Raw genomic sequence first — 19,655 nt, 5'->3', positions numbered from 1 at the left:
GGAGGGACTACAGATTCATTTTATACGAACTGCAGCTCTTCATTGTCTTATAATTGTGCGGGAACATGAAGTGCAGAACTTCAATATCTTGTAATGGAACGGGAATTAGTGATGCAAGTGTGTAAATATCTGTACAGTATTGTGATTAGTGGCGGGGATGCCAGGAAAGCTGGCTGGTACCGCCTAGTACAATAAATTAAAAAAAAAAATTACGTGCAGCTGCTTACAGTTTAAGCATCCCTTGTTTGCGCGAGTAGCACAGTGGTAGCGTCACCGTCCTCCCCACACCAGTTGTAAAAGGCCCGAGTTCGAATCCCGTCGATGACGTGAGGAAGTTTAATGGGCCTTTTTCACTCCGTGGCTGAGTTAGTCGGTCTCAGGCGTAGATAGCAAGGTTTTCGAACCATAGAATACACTCAATTAACAGACATAAGACACACTGCACGGCAGATGAATTTAATTATTCGGGTGGCCTAAAAATAATACTTTTAGTTTAGTTTAAGCATCCCAGAAAAATATTGAGGACAGAGTTCACTTAACTGAAGGCTATCTATCCTTCAGGATTTCCCAATCTATGATAGACAATCTCATTGAGATGAGATTGTCTATCATAGATTCTCTCTCTGCAAATATGTATCTAATATATAAAAATATGCTATCTAATAGTTATTATAATAATATAATTATAAACAAAATTAAAATTCGTAATACTTATTATATAGGTTTGTATAATAATTTTATTCTTTACATAGCGGTACTAGATAAACATCAATTATAGATCACCACAAAATTAAAAAGATACCGTACAATGGAAGGTATTTAAACACTTGGTTTACGTATGAGCTATTAAGGATAAGTACGGCGAACCTCAACCCAAGTTCGTGGGAAGCAACGGGTGGTTTAATAGGTTCAAGCACCGCGCTGGTTTCCACAAAGTTAAAATATGCGGTGAAGTCGCCAATGCGGATTCTGCAGCTGCAGAGAAATTTTGTGATGAGTTGGAAAAAATTATGGATGAAGGCGGCTATTGAACGCAGAATTTTTAACGGTGACGAGACTGCTCTGTATTGGAAAAAAATGCTGGATCGAATATACATTGCCAAAGAGGAAAAGACAATGCCAGGTTCCACGGCTTCAAAAGAAAGGGGCTACGCTTTTGCTTTTGATCGGGACTAAAGCAGCGGGAGATTACAGATTAAAACCACTGTTTGTGTACCATTCTCTAAATACTCGTGCATTTAAGGGCATCAGTAAAGCAACCCTACACATGCATTTCCGATCGAACCAGAGAGCATGGTTAACAATATCTCTCTTTGAGGATTGACTTAAATGCTGCTTCATTTTCGACGTTGAAAAATATTGTAAAGACAACGAGGTTCCTTTCAAGATTTTGCTTCTATTAGATAATGCTCCCGGGTATCCTACGCATCTAGATTATTTCATTTTGCTTCTATTAGATAATGCTCCCGGGTATCCTACGCATCTAGATTATTTCATTTCGAACGTGAGAGTCATATTTCTACTGCAAAACACGTCTTCACTCATACAACCTATGGATCAGGGTGTTATTTCGAATTTAAAAGCATACTATTTAAGCACAACATTTGCTCAGGCATTGTCTGTAGTAGACGATGAGAAATATTTTACGTTAAGTAACTTTTCGAAATCTTACAATATTTACAACGCCATCATACACATTAATAAGTCCTGGGCAGAAATTACTAAAAGTTGTTTAAATGGCGCATGGAAGAAAATATGCCCACTGCACGTAAAAGGCTTCGCATGATTTGAAAAAGACGAATCATATGAAGCGGTTACAGATAAAGGTTGTAAAGGCTGCAGAGCTACTTCAGTTGGAGGTTGACGCCAAAGACGTGGAGGAGTTAATAGAGGAAGAAGAGAAGGAATTATCTAACGAAGAACTTATTAACTTGCAGACAGCGATAGTGAAAGAAGAAAATGCTGACGAAGCTCAAGATGAACCAAATGAGGAACCGAGACGCTTCATCACCAGAGAGATGGCAATGGCAGTTCGTGAAATTGCATCAGCAATGGCGTGTTTGAGAAGATGGATCCTGACAGCGAACGATTCTTAAACGTTAACAGAGGGGTGAATGACATGCTTGCTTGTCACAAAGAAATCTACGATGAAAAGAAAAAAGCCACCAAAAAGCACAACAGTCATCATTAATATGTTCTCTCGTAAAGTTAAGCGGCCGACCCCTTCTAAATCTTCACAGACCTCAACCTCTGGAGCGGCGTACTTATCAGCTGAAGATGTCGATTCTGGCAAAGATGCTCAAGAGGTAAAACTTACTGACGTTATGCCTGTCTCCTCTCTTGTTTTGTAATTTTATAATTTTGAAATTGTTTTTAAATTGCACGCTTTTCTAATTAATTTTTCCTGCGCATGAGATAAAAAGTTGAATAAATACAATAAATAATTCTATTTACATGTTTGTCGAACATTTATTTTTTGATTCAATCAATTCAGCGAATACAGTTGCGACTGCTGCACAACCATAGGGGAAATTCCGACTTACATAGTGTTCCGCGGAACCAACCCTTAAGTAAGTCGGGGCTTTCCTGTATGTTTTTCCCAAACAGCGTAATGGAAAACTATAATTCTCTTGAAATCGATTCTGGAGAGCTTTTGTTCTAGACTTCCTATTGATTCCAGCGACTCTGCTAATAACTGGCAGAGTCGCTGGAATCAGTTATAATTTAAGAGCTTGTTTGATTGGATAACCTCTCTCTCTCTCTCTCTCTCTCTCTCTCTCTTTGAAGAGACATTTGTCTAATAACCTGCATATGAATTGTGTACGTGTATTGCCAATATGTTATTTTGGACATTATTGAAATTGTATATTGCATAAATGAAAAACTAGTAGTGAATGAACACTCTTCTAGCAAAATTGCTGTCGAGAGGTGAAAATCCTGTACTAAACTGATGAATAAAAGACTTTTGATTGCTTCTGACATCATTACTTGATGGCTTTCTTTCCTTCATCGTTCCTGTGGAATCGACTTTCTGCCAGAAAGTCTGTACATCGATGCAGCAGGGGAGAAGTCCTCCACTGTAAGAAACTGAATAATACTGCGTTTCACTACTTTGGACACACTACTTCTTATCTCTTGTTGGTAAGTATCACTCGATCTTCAACAGAGCAGCTAAATGGTTCTGTCGTTCAGTAGAAGCATTAGTATTAATCGCTAAATTTATACGCATATGACGTATAAATAAATTTAGACAATTTAAATCTCGTTTCTCTTTGCCTCATTTGAAAACTAGCTATCCAATTGCAAAAAATATACGGCAGTCCATAAAAGGAGCTTATTCAAAATATCTTTATGACAAACTGATGAAAAGCTTTGGAAATGGCATACTGAGTTCTACCAAATCATTTCTCTTAATTGACAATCAATGAAAAGATGCGTAGTTTCGAGATAGTGTAGGTGTTGGAGGTTAATGGATTTTTTCAGATACTTTGGAAAGAGCAAAAGAAAGTACAATGGGTTCACGAAGAAATGGAGTTGTCACCCTTTTTAGGAACTGGCTTCATATGAGCAAATTTTCATGCAAAAGGAAAAATACCAGTCGATTGAAGAATCCTCTGATATCAGAAATTGGGTACATAGAAATTCTTCTTAACACCGACCAATTCAAAAGAAAGTTTATTGTGAAATAAAAGATCACCAGTTGAATAAGATAGAATCAAAAGGCAAAAAAACACAGAATCAAATTTTATTAAACAAGTTTTGAGAACGAGTGGAGAAATGCCTTCAGAGCCGGGAGCTTTCTTGGTCGAGGTCGTTTCGAATTCTTCCAACATCTGTTTTGCGAAAAGCCACGGGAGGCGTAGAGTACAGTGTGTGTGTGTGGTAAGGAAAGAAATGATATACTGAGAACATTTTTAGAAAAGTTTGAATAAAAGTAGAATGCTAATAACTCAGCTTTATCTTTAGCTGAAAAAGCAATGGAACTAGAACTATCAGGTTGTAAGGCCGGATAGTTCTATTGCTTGCCAATAGGTTTCTTGCCAAACCAATTGGCCGCAATAGGTTGGACAAGAAACAAAAAGGCTCCACTATTACTTATATACGAAGCAATTTTCTATGTTTAACCTATTCATAATCGAGTTTGGATTGATTAATAATTATTTTAAATCGTTGCGAAATTTAGTGAAGGCAGAAAATGAGGCTGCAAATTTCAACAGAAGCCAAATGCAATGGGTTCAATACACTCTTATCATGGACAGCCTTAGCACACTTTTTGGAAAAGCAAGGTTTACATAAAGGACCAATTTTAGGGGTGGAATGCGAGATAAAGGATTTCATCCGTAAAAGAAGAATAATTTCATGTTCTAAGAAACCTTAGAATCACTCGGAAGTTTTAAAACGGTAATCCAATTCGGTTTGTTCTCTGTGGCTTGCCACAAACGTTCTCCTAAATATGACAGATAATGCAGCTGCTAGGAAGCATGGGTACTTGTAGATATGTAGCGCGGCATCAGAACATTAGTTCAACAACATTGTTGTACACTCTGATGTTAGAGGAATCTTAAAATATCATGCCTTGTTTTGCTTATGCAGTATGTAATTCTTTGTATGACGTTATTACCAGCTCTGTAAAAGTTACCGCACATTGTAAGAGCAGTTTGGCTCTCAGGTCTGATTCCTGAAAATACAATATAATTATATTTATTTTCAAACTCGATATAATAAGTCTTATAATAAAGCTTTTATATAAAATCTTTTACAAAAGATTTTATATAATTCTATGAATTCTGTTGAGTACCTGTTTTTGTTCAGATTTTATGGATGTAACTTAGCTTTTAGGTGCTCAGTGTATATAACATTTATATTGCAACTAAAATGTTTAAATAATGCAAGAGGGCGAATTTTTTCTACATTTGCCAAAAAAGAAAAAAAAAAGCAGAAATCTAATCACTGATATTTTCCAAATCCCCCAAAAAGTGATTGACCAATTCCACTTTGGACTTTAACAAAGTGTCCACCACTTCGACCACCGTGAAAGACAATTCATTTCCGTTATCTATAACACGCTACCCGAAGGTTAACTTCAGGATTCGAGACTTCTACAATTATCCTTTAAGATTGTATTTTTGTGGCTCCTTGCTCTTGTTTCGCTAACTTATAGTTGTTTTGATTTTATTTTTCTTAGGAAGAATGCGTAGAGTTGCTGTACGACAATGTTGCTTTGGGAAGATGGAATGATGCGTTATGTATAAATAAGCGAGCCTTCATCTGCCAGAGGCATAAAGGTAAGCAACTTGGAATACTAATAAACATGAACATTTTGCTAAGTTGAAAGCACAATACTAGTATTTCACTTACTGACGTTGTCATCAGCAAAAAAAGCAAGATCATTTAGAAACACGTTGAAGTGGATTATTTTCTGGAGTGATCTGGATTTATCATACTGTTCAGTTTCTGAACAGTATGATAAATCCAGATCACTCTAAGAAAAATCCTGTAGAATAGCTTTATTTATCTATTTTTTCTAATCAACGTTATCTGAAACAACAGCACCGCTCTCTAATTCAAGAACTAGTCAAGCGAAAAAACGCAGAGGCCAGTGACTAGGTAGCACCACGTCTTCTACAAACCTATTTTCCTCAAGTCCATGTGATATTCTATAATTTTTACTGATTACGGTCCCTGCCAAGCTGTACTGCGACTGCGAGGATTGCTGGTGGCCTTCCTTACAACAACGTTCCTGAACATTTGATTGGATCATCATCGTATGGCACATTTAAGTTGAAAGTTGACTCAAATAACTCGTGACCCACAGTGATACGGCCCAGATTCGGGTCCCAGAACAGAACAGTGCATACTGCTCTGGTTGAAGGGAATTTAGTTTTATTAGGAGACTATTGTCAGGGACACGAGGACATTGTTTTAATAAGGATAAGCAGACAAGAAAGAAAGTTGGTTTGCGAGGAGCAACAATTGATGATGATACTCTTAGGTTTTAAGGGGGAAATAAAAAGTGGGTATTATACATGTGGTGGCTTACGATATTAAATGACCGTTTGCTTAATAAATATAGGACTTAGTGAGGCTTTAATTTCAAATTACGGGTCTATGGCTGTTTAAGGCGCTACTTAGTATCTATTAATTGGGCCGATTGCAGAGGAAGGGCGAATAAATAAATAAATTTTCTGTTTATACTCCGGGACGACCAAACGGTCAGAGGAGTTCACCAAGATAGACAGAATACAAGAAACAGCACCGTATTCAGTAGTCACGGGCTTGAACCCCGGTCACTCAAGGCACGTGTACTTATGCACCCGCGCGCCTGACCACTAGGCTACGGCGGCCTTTCCTTCAGAGAAATAATAACGGAAGCCATGAACACGTACAGTATATACCAATAAGAACATATATATAGTTGGCGGATGATGCCGAGATGAATGAATAAGGAGCTGGCCAGTGTAACAGAGTAAGAAAATACATGGAAAGTTGCGCCGCGACAAAAAATACTGAAGCCTACAACGGATACGTTGAGTTGTACTAGTACTACACATAACGTTGGGGACGCCAAGACTGAGAAAGGAGACAAGGAATTTTTCATGTATGTGTCCCTGCTTATAAAGAAGAAGAAGAAGAAGAAGAAAAAGAAAACAAACGAATCGGATTGGATCCTTGTGCACTGGGTGTGGGAAAGTATTCGATAACCCAGTATTCAATGTTGCTGATTTATTAAGTAGGTACTGCACTTCGCATCAGTCTTCCCTAGCGAAAGACCCTTTATGCTGGGGAGAGGCTGTGCGAGTGAGGCTGAGCCATATGCAGTTAGTGATTTCGAAATTACAGATGACTGTTTATTAGAAAAACTTTCCAGCTAAAGGCAGGTAAGGCTCCTATAGTTGATGGAATTTACCCAATTTATTTATTTATTTCGTATGATGTGATCAATACACGAAGGAACCAGTTTTTTTCTTGCTTCCTTCGTGTATCGTGGCCGGGATATCCAACCAACCGGTTGGTTCGGCACCATCGTGATATACAGCCCGAGGCGGGAATCGAACCCGCGACCTTTGGGTTGCCAGGCAGGTACTTTACCTACCCGGCTAGCCCAGTCGGCATTTACCCAATAATTTTAAGGAACGCGGACAGAGAGTGCATTGAACCATGGATGTTAATTATGAGGGCATATTTGGACTCTGGAATGAAGAAGTGCCAACGTATCACCGATACATAAAGGCGGTTCTAAGAGCGAATTCGGTGATTATAGGCCGGTTAGTTTGACTTCAGTGGTAGGGCAAATCTTAGAAATAATGATTACGAGTGCAATCCAAGGACTTTTAGAAAGAAATGGCATTCTAAAGCACACAGCATGGTTTGTTAAAGGAAAATGAGTTTAACTAACCTGGTAAGCTATTTTGACACAGTTATGCATAAGCTAGATGCAGGAAACAATTTCGACATAGTTTATTTTGATTTTAGCATGGCATTTGACTCAGTCCCTCATGTGAGGTTACCATATAAGTTAGAACATGTTGAGACTACTGGAATGATTTCATGGATTGCCGGGGTAGCTCCAGGGCAGAAGGCAGAGGGCTGTGATTAATGGATATTCTTCAGATTGGTGTAACATCAGAAGTGGACTCCCAAGGATCAGTTTCAGGATATCTGTTGTTTCTGATTTTTTTGAACAATATGGATGAAGTGATAAACAGCGTGATGTCAAAATTTGGAAGACGACATAGAGATTAGAAGACTCGTTAATGATTAGTGTCAAGCAGCGCTCCTTCAGGATGATTTGAACAGGCTTCAAGAATAATCACAAAAGTGGCAGCTATGTTTTGATGCAGCGAAATGGAAGGTCTTACATTTTGGGAAAGGAAACCCCTAATTAATTTATTCACTCGATGAAGTTGGATTAAAATCTGTAGAGGAAGAAAGGGATCTCGGAGTTAGGATACGGGCAGATATCAAGTTTTCCGAGCAGTGTTAACAGGCGGCCATCAAAGCTCTTGTCTCTGCAGGAACAATATCCTGTAGTGACAAGGAGGACATAATCCTACTATATAAGACAATTGTAATATCGCATTTGGAATACCGTGTTCAAGAATGGAGACCTCATCTGAAAAACCATTAAGTTTCTTGAAAGGAATTAAAGACTGCAACTCGCGTGATGAGCTCGGCTAAAGGGCGACTGTACGAAGAAAGGCGTCGATTATGTGGGCTATACAGCCTTCTCAACCAGAAACCCTTGAGGTGACCTGACTCAGTCTTTGAGAGTGGTGAGTAAAATGAATGAAAGCGGATATAGCCAGGAACAAGTTGTTATAGATACTAGAAAAAGTTGCCTCTGCAGGTAGTTGAGGCTGACAGTTTGAAGAAATTCAAGGGTGAACTGGATAGTTAGGTACGTGAGGAGGGAAGCAATTAATTTGTATTTTCTTATCTACTTTCTTTTTGGCCGATGCTGCAAAAGACTGTGGTTTCCTTGCGCCCTATGCGATTAATTGTGGCTAATATTAATCACGCCCCACGTAGCTACAGATCCAACTGGAATTTACGCAAATTTCCTCAAGATATGGGCCTCAACTGGAGGAAAATTATTCCAGTTAGTAACAACCTATTTCTTGAAAATCTCTTACAGTACTGTAATTCCTCTAACCTTGAATTTATGTCCCTTGGTTCTCGAATTTAATACACTTTTTCATCTTAATTCATATTAATGCAGAGCCTTATAAACATCTGCAAACGTTTTCTCTGGGGTATCCAGTTATTTATTGCTGATCTGTCTTGAAATTGGTAAATTTGAGTGCAATATAATTTTTCAAAATAAAACACGTCCTTCACAGTAACCGATATTACATACTGTACTGAATTGCCATGTGATCTACTGCCTGTTCAAGCATAATGTATCTACTAGTTAGCGCCCAAGTTCAGTAGCACACGTTTGAGTAAACGGTGGTTCGAATTTAAGTGACTGCTAACTACAGTTCTTCTGTGTGTTAAAGAAACTAAGGCTATGACGCTTCAGCATATCATGTTATTGCGTAAATTATCAGGTTGATTTAATTATTTTCTGGACGAAAAACCCGAGCGAGCTTCCAGGACATAAAAACCATGCAACCGTTGCAAGAGACTGACTAATTCAGCCACCACTTTGTGAGCTTTAAACAAGGTAATATTGTATTCGTCGTAATGAGACAGTTGTGACATTGTGACAAACATGTCACAAGGGTTAGTGTTGAAAACTGCTCTGAATTTGTGGTTGTGCTGTAGTAAAAACAGAACATTTTTTAAATATCTAATTCCATATCCAATCGAAATTTAAAAAGGTAAACTAATCTGTTTTCTCTTCAAACTTTTCCACTCTTACGAACAGAGCAAAGGTTCATATACGACACCCTCCTCCTCCTCCACAAAAAAAAGTTTCCCAAAATCGTAAGTTTAGAACACAACCAAATTACACTGATCAACAGCTAAAATGTTTTTGTAATAAAATTAGCCAATTTCGACAAATATTAATGTACTAAACGGGACTTTTGTCTTGAGGACCAAAACAAAAGCTGCGCGCCTCGTGTTTGCCGCAATACTTCTGCTTCTAACCTCCGCAACTTGTTAAATCACAAAGGCCTCTCAATGCCTTTTGCTGTGTCTGTGGAGACTCTCTTCGGATCATATCACCGACTGTTATATTTGCATGGTACCACCTCTTCAGCAGGGGATTTCCAAGAAGAAAAAGTGGACCTTGAGCTATTCGACCGGTATCCCAAAGAGAAAGACTATCCGTTTATGAGCCACCAGCTGAATATGTTTTAGAATGTTGTTTTGGTGTAGTTTGGTGCATTGGGTTTAGCGGATTTTCGGTATGAGGGTATCGAGTACATAGAATCGTCAGCAAATTTACCTTGGAGACTACCTATGAGGTGATGTCTTAATGTTCCCGATAAGTTCACGAAGCATATCATTCTTTAACATTATGTGACGTACATGCGTTTGTCCCAATAATTATATTGAGTCGATTGTTTTTCAGATGAGTGTCTTATGTAACTTAATGTCATATTCAATGATATTGCATACACACAATTCCGCACCGTTGATCAATGGGTTACAGGCTGAGTGGGTAACCTTCTGTACCCTTTATAAGGAACTTATTTCCACAAATACTTTTTTTTTATTTTTGATCACACCATTCGATTATTGCTGTGGATATGCGATATTATTCAATGAGCTTAAACAGTTCTCGATATCTACAAATGTTAATCATTAAAATCTACAAATATCTACAAATGTTAGTTCTTTTCATAATAAGGTCCTCCTCGTAGTGCCACCATATTTTTAGTTACAGGATTATATAAATGTACTATGATGACGATATAAAAATATTTTGGTGATTTTTGTTCCAGATCCCACGCTGTCAACACCAGCAGCTGACGTATCCAAATGTACGAAACCTGAAGGCTGGACACGTTTAGAGTCTTTCTGTTATCAGCAGTTTCCTGAACAAAATAAAACATGGTATTCAGCAGAACTATTCTGCCAGAAGTTTGGCGGCCATCTTTTGACTGTTCGAGATATTTACAACAACAAGCAGCTCGAGCTCAAAAAAATTGGCGAAAACACTTCCCCTGTATGGATTGGACTCAAGACAAATGTGAGTTATTCATCTGCTCAGCTAAATATTATATTTCGCATATTTTGGTAGATGGTCTAGTGTCTAATCGACAGTTTAGTGTTTTATGTTACTTAGCAAGCAGCACCGGGGTCTTCCGCAACTCCGCATAGTGAACTCTGTTCTCTAAAAGCTCTGTAAAGGCCACAGAGTGTGAATTAGTGGTAGATGTTTATGTAGTGTTAGTGACCGGTTGTGTTGTTATAATGAAATAATATTGTACTAACCAGCAACTGTTTAAAAATAAATAACTTTAATCTGAGAATTTTAATTAGATATACATATAAAATTACAATAAAAAACGATTAGACTGAGAATTGTAAAAAAAGCTCTAAAAACTGTATAAAATAACTAAAATAAAATACACAAGACCAATATAGAACGTAATGAGAAGCTTTCGAGGCGTTGTGCCTCTTTGTCAACTCAAAAAAAGAAACATCACAGTAGGTCAATATATTTGTCAATAGAAGTATAGCCTTGCACATGCGCAGACACCTTCAGGTGCGGATCGTGGTAATAAACTAAACTATTTACAATAAACTAAACCATTTACAAAATACTAAACTATTTACAATCATATCTTTAATATATCGGGGCAATTGTTTCCCCTCATTAGCTTCAAAAACATTACGATGGAACATAAAGTGATTTATTAGAGAGTGAAGCACGTGTACGAGATTGGTGAAAGTTAAATGGAAGGAACACAAATAATGGATTACTGGGCAGAATCAGACACTTGTTGTCGACAATGTAGGGTGCGTACGTGGGACGCATTGCAAGACAACTGCCTCCATAACATATTTAGTATTTTGTAAATATTTTAAATATTTGTATAATTTGTAAATATCTCAGTTAAATATTTTATTCCTGCTCTTTCGGATGCAACAATATTCCTCATGCATTATGGAACCAGAAGCATAAAAGCCTTTTCCTAAGTGACCTATGTAAATGCGAGTAAATAATTACATAGTGATATTTATTCGACCTTGGGAATGTCTCGTGGTTGGGGTGGGTAGCCAATGAGAGACGTGAGATGCGAGTCACGTGGTAAAAGTGGGCCGGGCAATTACGTCACCAAAAATAATCCGAATCTTTATATGAACGCACACAAGGTTATTGTTCATAACTTCAGCACTTGACTAAAAGAGCTTATTGAGAAAGGATGGTGATGAAGACACGAAAGGTACATCAGGAATTAGATCCATCAAATGTAACTATCAAACGTTGAATGACCGAAATTGACCATGGGAGAATCAACATCGAAAACAAAGAGTGCACTGGATCGTCAACAGCAACCACTCTAGAAAACATCATTAAGGTTCATGACACGGTGAAGGATGATCGGAGAGTAACTGTTAGGGAAATAATAGGGGCTACGGATATCTCAACTGAATCCGTGAAAAACATTCTATCAAAGGAATTGGTTGTGACAGAGGTTTTTGTAAGGTGAGTTCTCCGTTTTCTGGCACCCGATCCGAAAGCCTATTGTTTTGATTTATAATACAGAAAACGAAATGTAATAGTTTGCAGGCGGTAAGCTTTGACTAAAATGTTTTTATTTATTTATTGTAGAAAGAGCACCGTTTTGAATGGGCATCAGGATGGCCCATCACCTATTCTGACTGGGGGAGGAACGAACCGCAGGAAACGCAACACGGGCCGTATTGTGCTGTGATGACGAGTGACGATCATTGGAAGACTAGCAACTGCCACGAAAGTCGACCTTTTGTCTGCGAAATGTCAGAAGGTAGGTAACCCTTATCTTAGATAATTTCATTCACGGCCATTATTATCGTATGATCTCAAGATAAGTTCCAGCTGCTCTAATGCATTAGGGCTTAAAGCCTCAAGCTGTGAAAGAGATTAGACTATGTGTATTTTAGTGCAATTGAATAATTTATACAAGCTAAACATAGATTAGCAAATTTGCTACTTAATTCCAGCTACACAATAACTGAGAAATTATTAACTGAATAACTACATAATAAGAAGGTTATCATGGTTATTTTTATTAACTTTGAGGGCACTTTTGACCCGCTCTGGTAGTAGAGTGCCTTCTTGTCACTCCGAATGGCTAAATGTGCTGTTCTACCCTATTAGGTTATTAGATCGTATTTTTCAAATAGGCAAAAAAAGAGATTTCACAACGTTTGGTTTTTTTTCAAAATTCATTTCCAGAGGATGCCCAGAAGATTCTGTCCTTGGGCCTCTCCTCTGGAATGTGTTTGTCTTTGCATGTTCGGTGCAAGGAGTATGAGGAAGTTAGGTACGAACTTAGCGTTCTGATGGGGCTTTTATAAAAGTTAGAAGAAGAGAGTGGAATTTCTCAAAAGGAATTAAAATGGGGCCAATAAAGCTTTCAGCTTCCCAATTCAAGGCCAGCAATTACACTTGTGCATCAGAATACAGCGGCAATCCCCTAGGCAGAACGCGTTGGGCCCACAAGAGGTAGTAATTTTCAATGACTCTACTGTCAGGAAAACGGGAAATATACTGTGCCAAAAAAAAAAAAAAAAAAGATGGATGGAATATGACAGTATATTTCTGCCAGGAACAAAAGATGACATTGTATGTTAGACATCATCTTATAACGGCGCTAAAGGTGATATTGTTATACATTTCGGCAATAATGATATTAAGGGGAGGAGATCTGAGGACTTACCAAGTACATTTATAAGGCAATGTCAGGAAAAAGTTGAGAGTTAGGATTAAATTTTAAAGAGTCTATAATTCTGCCCAGACGCGATGGGAGGAAGTAACTGTTGAGAGCCTTGTCAATCAATATGGCTCTGGAAAGTCACTGCTTGGCTCAAAGGATAGAATTTTTTCAATATTCTCTAATTCTATCCAGCCGGTGTTAGGTAGGTCGGAAAACTGATGGCTTGGAGCAATACACAGAATAATAGATTAAATAGAGACGAGGCTTAGGTGAAAGTGGACTTGCACAGCTTCTATTGGAACATGCAGCAGCCTGGAAAGCAAGGTATTTGGGGATTTCAAGCCCGGTCATAGTTTCTGTAGTAGAGTTTTGAGTAGCATCAGCAACGAAGGCGATATTATTCCATATATACTGTCTAAATTGCGTGTGGTCTGTGGTCGATTTTCTGTTTGCTGGACGAACAACTGGAGTTTCGGAAGAAAAAAAATCATGTTACCTCCTCGAGACCGACTAACTCAGCCACCTTTTGTGAAAAAGGTCCATAAAAATTTTTCACGTCATCAATGCAACTCAAACCCAGGTCGTTTCCACGAGGTGTGGGTAGGATAGCGACTCTACTAACTGTGGTACCAAGAAAATCTTCTGTAGGTCATCATGGAACAAGTAAATACATAGGCACTGTTAGGGCAACTAAGAGTAAAAACAGATGCATGTACACCAATGCCACAATATAGAAATTGTAGGCATATCGGAGAAATAATGTCACTTAGACATAAGGGATGCCATATTTGAACAACCGGAGAAATGTGTACCGAAAGGATAGACGCGAGAGTAGGGAGGAGTGGTTGTGCTTTTAGTTAAAAACCTATAAAATCTAAGGCAGGAGATACAGCTGACAATGTAGCCATTGCAATGTTGAGTCAATTTTGTGTGACATATGCACTGGGAAAGCAAATATGAGAATAGGAGTATGCTATCGCCCAAATGACTCTGATGAGTACAACGAATTACAGTAAAAAGATATCTAAATAGAATGACTCATAATGGGAGATTTTAACTTTCCAGATATTGATTGGAACTTGTAGTTTGGCCACTCACACACTAGAAATAGTTTTGTGGAATTATTGGATGACTTTTTTCTACAGCAGCGTCTTAGACAGCCAAAAAAAGAGGGATGAAGCAATACTATATTCGATTATCAGCAACGAATCTTCACGAATTAAAAAGATGCAGGAAAATATCCACTGGATGGTAATAATCATAGTGTACTGATTTGGGACTTACTTCAAGAAATAACTACTGTCAATGGTAAAAAATAAGGGTCTTTGCTTTCGTAAGAGTGACTACAGTGGTCTCAGATAGTTTTTAATTTCTCTACAGTGGGATTAACTGATGATGTTACCAACAGAAAATTCTAAATGGGAAGCATTCAGGGAAGTAATTGTATAAGCTACTATACTTTTGTTATCAAACAAAAAATACCGTTCAGAGCTTAGTTGAACTGACGAGACTTCTGGCAGAGGATAAAAATGCATGTGAAGCAGTTATCAGGTCATACAGAAACCTATAATAGATATAAACTATTCTGTAATCAAGCTAAAAAGGATGTTAGGCAAGGTAAGGCAGATTATGAGAAGTTTATTGCAAAAAAATACAAAGAAAAGCAGCAAAACGTCTTTCCTTATATTATAACAATACAAGGAAGAGGGTTGAATCACATTGGTCCACATGATGTCTATGGTTTTACCGATGATGTTAAAACATCCGGCTCAGTTTAGTTTGCTAACAAATTGAATCGGTATTTTGCATCAAATTTGCGTATGAGAACTTCTTTAGGAAATCGAATACCGGAAATACATCAAACAGGGAGTTAAATGATTTTGTAATAACTGAAAGGAAATTGGAAGAAAAAATTTTGAAGCCTAACATAAAAGGGCGCCTGGGTTGGATGGATGGATCTAACCACTTATATTAAGGATGTCGTCAAAGGAAATAAACAAACTTTAGCCATAGTTATCAGAGTATCTTTTGATTCAGAGGAGGTCCCTATGCCTTAAAGAACGCGAGTGTATTCCCAGTTCACAAAGAGTGATCAAAAGATAACATGAGTAATAACAGACCTATCAGCTTAACCTCTTTCTCTGTTCCAGGGGAAAATAATGGAGTCTCTTGTTAAAGAAGTAATGCAGGACCATCTAGACAGGTGTGCGATTACACTCCAGTCACAGCATCCATTGGTTAAGGCGCAATCTTGTCTAAGAAGTCTCAATGGATACTATATTGGTGTGCAAAACTTAAGGACCAGTCAGGTTTTCACCTTTTGCTTCTAATAGGAGTGGCCTGGATAAGGGAAAAGCATACCAAAGGAACCTCGTGAGGTACAGAAATGACGAAGGAAACAGCACCGACACAACAACGGAAACAAAACGGTACAGAAGGACTTTATTCAAAAATGGCAACATAGCACTGACTGCCATGATACAGATGCATCACAGCCAAAGATGGAACAAAGGAAATAAGTGGTCCTCAGTAGGAGATATGGCCACCCCTAATGTCGATGCAGGCTTTGCACCACATGTACATACTTAGAACAATGATGTTGATAAGTTCTTGTGGTAACATCGTCCATTTCTCTGTCAGCGCCATCTTCAGCTGGTGAACATTTTCTGGTGGGTGTGGCCATCGAACACATATGGGACGCTCTGGGAAGACGCCTAGCGGCACGCTAGGCGTCTTCCCAGAGCGTCCCATTTGTGTTCGATGGAATTTAGATCGGCGGGAGAAATGGGCAGGCCAATCCATACGAACAACGTCCTCACTTTCCAAAAGCATATCAAAAGCTGCAGTGCGATAAGGTATCGCGTTATCATCCATAAACACGAACTCGGGGCCAATGGCACCTCGGAATAGACGCACATGAGGAAGGATAACCTCGGTACAGTAGCGTGCACAGGTTACAGAACCGCCTTCCAGTATCTGGAGTTGTGTGTTCGTCCATCCAATATGACACCTCCCCAAGACGAGAACGCCTCGACCGCCATATCGATCCCTTTCAGTGATGTTTGCGGGATGTACCGTGTGCCAATCTCTTACCAGATTAGCTAACGTCTAGAATCGCTGCTGAGACTGAATCTACTCTCATTAGTAAAGAGTACTTTAAGTAAAGATTTTTTGGTTGTAACCTTTAGAAATAGTGTTGGTCCTTACGTTTTGCACACCAGTGTATGGTGTAGTAACAAAGGAACTGGATGCAAAAATACTTTTGATATTACCTACTTGGATATCAGTAAAGCTTTTCATACTGTTGCACCCAAAACACTGCTATATAAATTGGAACAAAGTGCCAGGATGGCAAGCTACTACTTTGAATAAAGCGATAATTCAATGTGATGAGACAGAGCGTGGTTATTAATGGCAGTTGACGGTTAATATTAACAAATGCTGGAGCTCAAGACTAATACTCAAGATTTCTAAGAGGTACAAGCTAAAGATTATAATGATTTATGCACCAACATCGAGCCATGATGATGAAGAGGTTGAAGAAATGTACACTGAAATTGAGAGTCTTCTAGATGAGCAGAAAACCCACTCCACTATTATTATGGGGGACTTCAATGCTAAGGTTGGAAAAAGGCAAAACAGCGCAGAAAGAGAAACTATAGGAAATTTTGGAATTGGTGAAAGAAATAAAAGAGGTGAAAGACTTGTGGAATTTGCAGAATCTCAAGGAATGTCAGTAATGAACACTTTTTTCAAGAAAAGGGTGAACAGAAAGTGGACATGGAAGAGTCCAAATGGATTAACAACTAATGAAATCGACTTCATCCTCACTAACAGAAGATATATTGTGAATGATGTTACCGTCCTGAATAAGGTAAATGTTGGAAGTGATCACAGAATGGTAAGATGTACACTTGATATAGATGTAGGAAAGGAAAGGAAAAAACTGACTCGAGTAAATAATACAAAGGTCTTTGAAATAACAGAGGAGGAGAAAAAGCAGTATGTACTGGAACTTAAGAACAAGTTTGAGCTTCCGCAGACTGCTCAGGACCAAGATAACGACAAGGAATATTACAACTTTCTGAAAGTGATAAAGCCCAAGAAACCTATAGGGAAACAGAAATCCAAAGAAGAAAAAATTAGTCAAGAAACACTTGTCATGATGAACCGAACACGACAAATGAAGAGCAAGAAAAACACTGACAGGGAGAAAATTGAGTATACTGAGTTATGCAAAGCCATGAGAAAGAGACTCAGAGAGGACATAAGAAGATTTAACACAAGAAAAGTAGAACAAGCATTAAGGGAAAACAAAGGATTTAAATCAGCAGCCATGAGCAGTAATACAGAAAGACAAATGATACTGAAACTGAAGAATAGCGATGGTGTACTTATAAACAGCAGAGAAGGCATAATTCAAATAGCAGAAGACTACTATAGAGAATTATACAAGGAGCAGGGGAATGATGCCAGCAGTGGGGAACATGGATTGCAAAGTAGCAACACATACGACATACCCGATATTCTTCCTGATGAGGTAGAACATGCATTGAAGAAAATGAAGAATCGGAAAGCCCCGGGGGAAGATGAAGTTACTATAGAGTTGTTAAAATTGGGAGGAAGAGACATAACACAAAAACTGGCAAGGCTCTTCACAAAGTGCATTAGAAAAGGTGTGATGCCTAAGCAGTGGAATAATGCAATCATAGTTTTGCTGCATAAGAAAGGAGATAAATCAGAAATTGGAAATTATAGACCAATTAGCTTGTTATCCCATATCTACAAGTTGTTCACAAGGGTCATTACTAACAGATTAGAAAGAATACTTGATGAGAATCAACCGAAAGAGCAAGCTGGCTTTAGGACAGGATTCTCAACTATGGATCACCTTCACGTAATATCACAGCTAATGGAGAAAGCAAATGAATATAAAACACCATTATGCCTGGCATTTGTGGATTATGAAAAGGCATTTGACTCCATACAGCATAAGACAATGTTTCAGGCACTGGAAAGACAAGGCATAGATACTCCATATATTATGATTTTGAAGAAAATATATGAGAGTGCTACATCCTTTATTAGACTAGACAAAGACAGTAGCAAATTTAAAATCGAGAAAAGAGTTCGACAAGGAGACACAATATCTCCGAAGCTGTTTACTGCTGCCCTTGAGGAAGCTTTCAGAAGATTAGACTGGTCGCAGAAAGGAGTCAATATGAACGGAGAGTACCTAAACCATTTACGATTTGCAGATGACATTGTGGTCATAAGCCACGATCCCAAAGAATTAGAGGCAAATCTTAATCAGTTATGCATAGTTAGTAAGGATTTTGGACTAAAGATGAATATGGCTAAAACAAAAGTAATGATGAACAAGTATGCCACGGAAAGGGAAATAATGATTGAAGGAGCAGTAATTGAAAAGGTGGAGTCATATACTTATCTGGGACAAGTTATTAGCTGGAATAATGATAAATGGCTGGAAGTCAAGAGAAGAATAAATTTTGAATGGATAGCATTCAGGAAATATAGTCACATACTGAAGAGCAATATCCCAGTTTGTCTGAAACGTAAAATAATGAATCAATGTATACTCCCCACCATGACTTATGGAAGTGAAACTTGGGCACTCACCAAAAGAATGGAAGAGAAGCTAAGAACTACACAGCGAAGAATGGAACGAATTATATTGGGAATCAGACTGTTAGATAAGAAAAGAAACACATGGATTAGGCAGCAAACTCAAGTAAAGGACATTCTTATCAAAACTAAAGAACTAAAATAGTCTTGGGCAGGACACATAGCTCGAAGACATGATGACAGATGGACTAAGAAAATAACAGAATGGTACCCAAGAGGAGCTAGAAGAAAATCTGGAAGACAAAGGCGGAGATGGATAGATGAAATGCATGAGTTTTTGAGTAGTAAATGGATGGCCAGTGCTCAAAACAGAAAGAACTGGAAAGTTGCTGGAGAGGCCTTCATCCTGCAGTGGATTGAAAATGGCTGATAATGATGATGATGATGATTGACAAATGCAAGTTCTTCTTCTTGTAGTAGGGTTTTAGGAGCATTAGCGACTACGACCATACTGCCCCGTATAATCTGTCTGTAAATTGCAGGTAGTCGATTTTCTGTTTCTGGATTGAATACCGAGTTTCCGGAGAAAAATTCACGCTTGAGACAAATTAACTCAGCAATGTTGTGAAATGAGCCCATTAAATTTCCTCAAGTCATCGACGGGACTCGAACTCAGATCTTCTCCACTCGGTGTGAGGAGGACGGCGATTCTACCAACTGTGCTACTCGCAAGGGCGGAAGGATGTAGAT

The 19,655-nt window shown here is 38.4% G+C and overlaps 1 protein-coding gene across 2 annotated transcripts in view; it reads left to right on the top strand.

Annotated features, from left to right (window-relative positions):
* The window catches only part of LOC150089845 (macrophage mannose receptor 1-like), a 63,051-nt gene that overhangs the window by 29,566 nt on the left and 13,830 nt on the right, over window positions 1–19,655 (top strand). For both annotated transcript variants that reach the window (XM_090389674.1, XM_090389673.1), the window contains 3 exons: window positions 5,186–5,285; window positions 10,395–10,642; window positions 12,233–12,407. In XM_090389674.1, the coding sequence (XP_090245800.1) occupies window positions 5,186–5,285; window positions 10,395–10,642; window positions 12,233–12,407 (523 nt within the window). The remainder of the gene's footprint in view (window positions 1–5,185; window positions 5,286–10,394; window positions 10,643–12,232; window positions 12,408–19,655) is intronic.

Source organism: Mastigoproctus giganteus, chromosome 2 (genome assembly GCF_048544385.1).
Source record: "Mastigoproctus giganteus isolate SK-2022 chromosome 2, ASM4854438v1, whole genome shotgun sequence".
NCBI lineage: Eukaryota > Metazoa > Arthropoda > Arachnida > Uropygi > Thelyphonidae > Mastigoproctus > Mastigoproctus giganteus.
Note: the sequence above shows the minus strand (reverse complement) of the source record. Positions and strands in the feature narration are given on the sequence as shown.